The sequence below is a fragment of the Coregonus lavaretus genome, assembly GCF_964263955.1.
Source record: "Coregonus lavaretus genome assembly, contig: HAP1_SCAFFOLD_932, whole genome shotgun sequence".
Taxonomy (NCBI): Eukaryota; Metazoa; Chordata; class Actinopteri; order Salmoniformes; family Salmonidae; genus Coregonus; species Coregonus lavaretus.
In genome coordinates, this window is record NW_028158935.1 from 182,501 (window position 1) to 189,808 (window position 7,308).

Consider the following 7,308-nt stretch of genomic DNA (forward strand, 5'->3'; position numbering starts at 1 on the left):
CTCATACAAAATAAAGGAGTATTTTAACTTCCTTGACTGAACTGAACTCCTGCTCCCTAAAACGTCTCCTTTGTCTTGGTTGGAATGTGCAATGGTTGGGATGTTAATACACTGTTTTACTTTATCACTATAACACCTTCCTTTATCACCTGTTCACAGTATTTCTGTGCAGTGCTGTGGGCTTTTTTTTGTAAGGACACTGTTGTTAAATTATTGGCTGTTAAAAGCAATAACAGTGCATGATATTTATAATATTTAAAGGCCTATGGCTACAGATACATATTTAAATATGTACATACTGGATAGCCTATGCCTTTTATAGAAAGCCTCTTGTCCTACTTTTGACAGTGCAGGCAATCTGCTTATTATACTTTCTTTAAGAATAACTAAGAAATCAACAGAAAATATAATAGTCCTGTCATATTATTAAAAAACGAATGTCTTCCATCTTTCATTCATATTAATCTAATCATAATTTATGTGTTGCTTTAAAGAACCAAACCTATCAAACAGGAGTCTACATACAATAGAAGATAAATAGCCTAGCCAAATTGCCAATGTGTGATTACTCAAAATCGAAAAATGTATTAAAAAAAAAATCTGAACTCAATCTTAAAAAATAGTCATTTCTATGATATTATTATATCACATGATAGTGTAACTAAATATTACAAAAATATCACAAACGCTATAAACATCTCGAATTAATATTGTGGTTTCTAGACCCATTCCCATTTCCCGGTGAGGGAGGTTCAATAACTGATTGACGATCCTATGGATTTGTCAATCAGCATTTCATTTGAATGTGTCTTGTTTTCAACGTTTTCAGTAAAATGTTATTTTTCTCATGTTTTATTCCAAATATGTTTTTCCCTCCATAGAAAGGTAGGTCAGTTATAGGCCTATTTCATTTTACACATAGCTTTAGGGATTTGGACTAGATACTAACCTCATAATAACCTAATGTTGTGACATTTCTTCTTTTCACTCTCACTTTGTCAATTAAGTCTTCAATTAAATCTCGCTCTAATTTCAGGGGAAATTAAAATCCAATCTATTCTAATTCATCAAGAATGTCGAGAACAGCAGACAGGCCCACGTTGCTTACAACACCACGTAGCCTATTAAAAAATAGCGGTTCTCAAAAAATAAAAAATAAATAAAAGGAACTTATAAAAAAACACATAACGTTTCTCAACTGGACCTGGGAAATTAACACATCCACCCAGAGCTTGTATTCTATTCTATTCTATTCTATATGGGAATAGAAATTCTAACTTGGCCAAATAAAAACCAGGCTCTTTATCAACCAAAAATGTTTAGTCTCAAGTGAAGTATAGACTACTCTTCTACCTGTATAACCCGCATGTTGAGTCCCGTCTCCTGGGCCAACTGTTCCCGGATGTGTCGGGTGGGTTTCGGCGTGGCCACGAAGGCAGCCTTCAGCGTCTCCAGCTGCTTGGCTTTGATGGTGGTTCGCGGACCTCGCCGCTTCGTACCCGAACTCTGCTCCTCATTCTCGTTATTGTTCGTGTCCTTATCTGAGCACGTGGAATTGTCCGTCTCTTTTGTGTCGTCCTGCATCGGGTCCTGGAGGTCCGGCGATAAACTTCTGTCTGTGCATGATGACACTGGGGAACGAGAGAGAATGGAAAGGTCTCAATCGGAGATATCATGAGGTCTTCTGTGTACTGCTAGATTTTTGCTGTAGCCTGTCCAATCACAAATAAATCAGAATACGTGAAACAATGACGCCTCACAAAATACAAATAGCCTATGGAAGCCCTTTCAGTGCCTTTTATAAAAAATACACTTTTCCAATGTAAGTCAATATGAAACAGTCTAAATGCCTGGATTTAGCCGTTTAAATCTAGTCACAAATAAAATAGGTTTAACCAACTCAACTCAACCCTGCCCGCGTGTGACCTGAAGCAGATCGAGATATGGAAATATAAATTATACATGTAATGTGAAACAAAAAAGGGATCCCCAAGGACCCGCTGCGTCGCAAGATAACAGCATGCCATTGTCCTAGGGGATGGCTGTTTGAGCAATTTATCAAACAGGAAATTATAGCATTGATAAGCCTTAGCTATATGGTCAGATGCATTCAGCGACGCGGATATGCTTTGTTGGGGAACATCATCAAACACTAGGCTACACATGCTCTATATGCGGGCCATTGAGCCAGCAATGATGTCAGTAGTCATATGTTGTTCATATTTGAAGCAACAGACACGCAACGAGGGGTCAAAATCAATGTCACGTCTTTCGATGATACAAATGTTATTCGTCACCTTGTTGATCTAAAGACAAAATCTAGTGCCAGTGATGGGAGCCTAACAACTCCTCGAACACAATACGCTTTTCTGAAAGTTGTTGTTGTTGACTTAGGCCTATCAAAGGTTCCAAACACACTAAAATGTAGCGTTATTTCTTATCAATAACAACGCCATTGATTAATTACATTTTAGAGATATATGTTTAGAGTTAATTAGAGGAGAAGTTACTTGCAGACGAATTCTCCATATAGGCCTACACATGGGGCGGCAGGTAGCCTGGCGGGTAGGAGCGTTGGTCCAGTAACCGAAAAGTTGCTGGATTGAATCCCCGAGCTGACAAGGTAAAAATCTGTAGTTCTGCCCCTGAGCAAGGCAGTTAACCCACTGTTCCCCGGGAGCCGATGACGTGGATGTCGATTAAGGCAGCTCCCCGCACCTCTCTGATTCAGAGGGGTTGGGTTAAATGCGGAAGACACATTTCAGTTTAATACATTCAGTTGTACAACTGACTAGGTATCCCCCTTTCCCATGTTTGACAATGTGACGTTAGGCGCTATACGACACTGCAGCTAAATAGGAAAGTACAGAATAGAATCAAATAGAATAGAATCAAAAATTCGTATCCATAAATAAGACTACTTCAACAGCGGTGAGATTGGACGCAGGCGACAGCCTACCCCAAATCATGCAGAGCCGGAGCTAACGCTCAGACACGCACCCTGTCCATGGTTCTGAATTTCCTGACAGAGGCGTATAGGACTGAATACGGCCACGGCGGCCGGTGGCTATATAGGTTATGCCTCTGGATATTGTTTTTTTTAAGATGCAGAGTAACATAATAGGTTTTCGAATTCGTGCATTTTAGTTTGCAAAGGATATGTAAAGATGTGATATAGGCCTATCCTATTTTAGGATGCCAACAAATACAACCATGCAGTAGCGGCATTTCATATCATGAACAAGTCGTTTAATTCTCCACCATAAGCAGTCTATGGTTTTGATTTGATTGGATGTGTACCAGTGTATGGTAACGTGGGATCCCACGTTGAAACAATCAGTAAATCAATAAAGATAAAGCTCCCTTATATTCAGACGTCCCTAGGCCTATAGACATTTTCCAAGTCCAACAGAACATTTATATGTTTGTATCCATGCGGTAATATAAGAAGACTTACTATTAAAACCCTTAAAGGTCCAATGCAGCCGTTTTATCTCAATATCAAATAATTTCTGGGTCACAATTAGGTACCTTACTGTGATTGTTTTAAATTAAAATGGTAAAAAAGAAACAAAAATAGATTCTTAGCTATTCTTCTCAAGCAAGAATTCTGCTAGGACTGTCTGAGAGTGGTCTGAGTGGGGAGGAGAAAATGGAAAAATAGCTGTTATTGTCAGAGAGGTTTGGAACTCTCGTTCTTATTCCTCTATTAACTAATTTACCACCTGGTGATATCACCAGGCAGGCCAAAACTCCATCCCACCAAAACAGGCTGAAATTTATTTTCAAACAGCTCTTCCACTAAATGGGCATTATTATCATTTACACTATTACACAATATTCCTACCTCATAGTGTGGAACACAGGAAAATCACGTTTTTGAGTGCACTGGGCCTTTAACCATAATTACCTGAATTCAAGTTTACTTCCTTGATCGCCCCTGAGCTCAGGTAGTCTTCTTTACACACAAATTTATTTTCGTCGATGATGTAGAGTTCCTCGCCCGTGGACAGCTGCTTGTTGCACACCATGCACGTGAAGCAGTTGAGATGGAACACCTTGCTGCGCGCCTTGCGCACCAGATCGCTGGGAGAGATGCCTTGGAGGCATCCTGCGCACTTCGTCCCAAACCTCCTGAAAAGAAAGCGAGAGGACAGAGACAACATGGATGTTGATGTAAAATCACGCTGAGACTGAAATAAAAAACAACATTCTGAATTTGAGGGGGAAATTTGACAGTTTTAACTTAAGGAAATAAGTAGAGGGCGCCCAACTAACGTGAGTCTTATTAAAGAAACGAAAATTATAAGCCTATAGTGAATTATGTAACTGTGGGCAATGCAAATGTTTTTGCGAGTAGCTTGAATTTAAAATTGCAACCACGAAATCTGACAAAATCTGTCGTAAAGAGATTTTACATAACAAGATAAAAGGCCTGTTACAACAATGACTACAGATAGCCTTTAATAATAATAATAATAATAATAATAGGCCTAATAATAACAATAATAGCAAAAATAACCATAATCTTGATAAATAATAAATAACATATTTAATATATTTGTTTTATTGCAGGCTATTACATATTTGCCATCATTGAAGGAAAGGTAGTCTATTTCGAAATAATTTTCGTTCAAATCTAACATCCTACTTGATACAAAATAGCCTACAATGTGCGACAGACAGATTTTCAACGTTGAAGAGAAAAACCTTAATTTTCACATTTTTGATGGAGTTGTTATATTAATAAACCCATGATAACGCACTAGTGACAGTCAACACATTGTGACCACGGAGATATCCGAGGATTAAACCGAATAGAACATTTTACCGTGCAAATCTCCTGTTAATCCACATTCACCCTCTTCACATGCAAAAACCTTGGTGAATAGACTTTTATTATTTAGATAGACAGATGAATACAATAGCATAATTCAAAGTCTCAACATTTCCAGGGATAACTCGATAAATCGGTTGGAAATGCTTGTGTTGCATTGGAAGAAAATGTTTGCTACTGAAGGCCTAGATAAAGTGATGGGGAATGGGAAGCTTTATTTTGTGTTTCTCTCTCGGATGTGAAATAAATAGGCCTAATCCACCTCATCACGAGCCAGAAACCTCGTCATGCGCCTCTCATGCTGATTTGGTAATCTCTCTCATCAACATGGCGTCGCCTCCAGGACAAATAAAAAAGCATGAATTGAAAATATTTCAATTATAATACGAGTATTGGAGAGGGTGTGTGTGTGTGGGGGGGGGGGGGGGGGAGCGGTTGCATGAGGGTACGACTGAACGAGCGGTTCAGGCAAGCCCCCTTTATTTGAACACTAATGTAGTCTACGGAATCTCTCTCTCTCTCTCTCTCTCTCTCTCTCTCTCTCTCTCTCTCTCTCTCTCTCCTCTCTCTCTCTCTCTCTCTCTCTCTCTCTCTCTCTCTCTCTCTCTCTCTCTCTCTCTCTCTCTCTCTCTCTCTCTCTCTCTCTCTCTCTCTCTCTCTCTCTCTCTCTCTCTCTCTCTCTCTCTCTCCTCTCGCTCTCTCTCTCTCTCTCTCTCTCTCTCAAGATCCATTTGCAATGGTATCGCTCCACTGTATCCTTTCACATGCACGGCCCGGGCCCAGCCTCCCCCGGCACTGCTCTACTTACACAACAAATGGCCACATTAGGGTGATTACTGTTTCGCCTGGCTAATGGTAGGACCATTTAAATCCACGGCTTGATGGGAGATGGCTAATATGATGGTCAAGGTCGTTTGGGGGCAACAATGCCATCACAAAGGCTTAAACACTGGGCCTTACATGTCATTAAACAATTTGTTTGGGGAGAGGGGAAAAAGCTGACACATAAATAATTGGTATGATGCTATGAGTGTGCGCGGACACAGACAAGGGCCTATACTTATCACTTAATTACATGGAACACTTTGAAGAACTGAGCGGCTAGTGTAGGCCTAATGGAGAGGTTTTAAAATCTATTGGAACAAACAAAAGTGAAAACAGAGAGAACGGGTGTGAGGAAAATGTAGCTGATTCAGAAATAGATTTAAACTGCCATGTCGCCATGAATGGATTAAGCGAAGAGTGAATATTCAAGCCCACATAATATTAAGAATATTCAACTCCATAATATGGATTTATAAATACAAGTGATATTATTGGTGTCATAATAACAATTATTAATTAAGTTAATGCTTCGTATTGTCAGAAAACACACTTTGTTTCTTTAAAAAAACACACTTCGTGAAGACAAAGAGTGATAAAGTGGACATATTAGGCAATTATTATATAGTTCTGTCAAAATGCTAAATATTGTTGTGATATTCAAAGTGAATCTATAACTATGATTAATTTATAGGCCTAATAATTCTATTATTTTTTGTTGCAAAACCAATGTGACACTGAATGCCAAGATGCCAAAGTGCCATTGCTGCAATATTACTTCTGTAGCCTATAGGATAGAAATATTATTATTTTGAAGTGACATTCTTAAACAATTCAAGTAACTTATATGTATGCTATCTCGCCTATAGGTGAAATACATCCTGTGAAATAGGCCTTGGTAAACCATATCCATTTCCACAAAACAATGTGTAGGCCTACAAAATAATATCCGGTTAATTATGTGTGACGCTAAAACGAAAGCTATTTTGAGCATTGTGACATGAAATCCATTTCAGCATTTGATTTGAAACAAATCCATTGACGAACAAAAAACAAAAAAACAAAATCCAGAATGACAATCTTGAGAAGCAGGATGCTTATAATTGTCCTTACTGAGTTTTTGGCAAGCCCTGCTTTTCGCCTGAATCCCCAATCTGAATCCTTACCTGAAAAAGTCAATTTTACAATAGAGCTTCCCATCCCGGGAGAAGCACTTCTCTGTCAGATTACAGTTGCACTCGCAGCACTGGACGCATTTGGCGTGCCAGGCTCGGTCCAACACGTTAAGCAGGAACCGGTCCAGGATGGGCCTGTCGCACCCCGCGCAGTGGACCATCATCCCGCCGGTCTGGAGGACACCGAGAGCCGACCTTCCCACGCAGGCTCCGGTGCTGGGTCTGGGGCCACACGGCTCTCTGCGCAGCAACGTCTTGGCTCCGGGATTTGGGACAAAGCAGACGCGAATGTTCCGTCAGGTGGGTGGGTGGTGAGAAGACCCTATCCCCTACCGTTTAAAGGCAGGCTTTAGGCGAACACTCCCCGAACTTCCTCTTCTGTACTTCTGGTTCTGGGCGCCCCTGTCCTGTCCTGGCACTTGTCACAATCCGGAATCCAGAAGATAGAAAGGTGAATTTAAAAAGCACCTATTC

The 7,308-nt window shown here is 40.0% G+C and overlaps 1 protein-coding gene across 1 annotated transcript in view; it reads right to left on the reverse strand.

The window, feature by feature from the left end:
- Positions 1-6,998, reverse strand: part of LOC311123451 (LIM/homeobox protein Lhx5-like) — a gene marked incomplete at both ends in the record, with an annotated part of 41,689 nt that extends 34,691 nt beyond the window's left edge. The window contains 3 exons of the mRNA XM_084197715.1: positions 1,354-1,631; positions 3,911-4,134; positions 6,826-6,998. Of these exons, the coding sequence (XP_084053841.1) occupies positions 1,354-1,631; positions 3,911-4,134; positions 6,826-6,998 (675 nt within the window). The remainder of the gene's footprint in view (positions 1-1,353; positions 1,632-3,910; positions 4,135-6,825) is intronic.
- Positions 6,999-7,308: the final 310 nt, after the last annotated feature.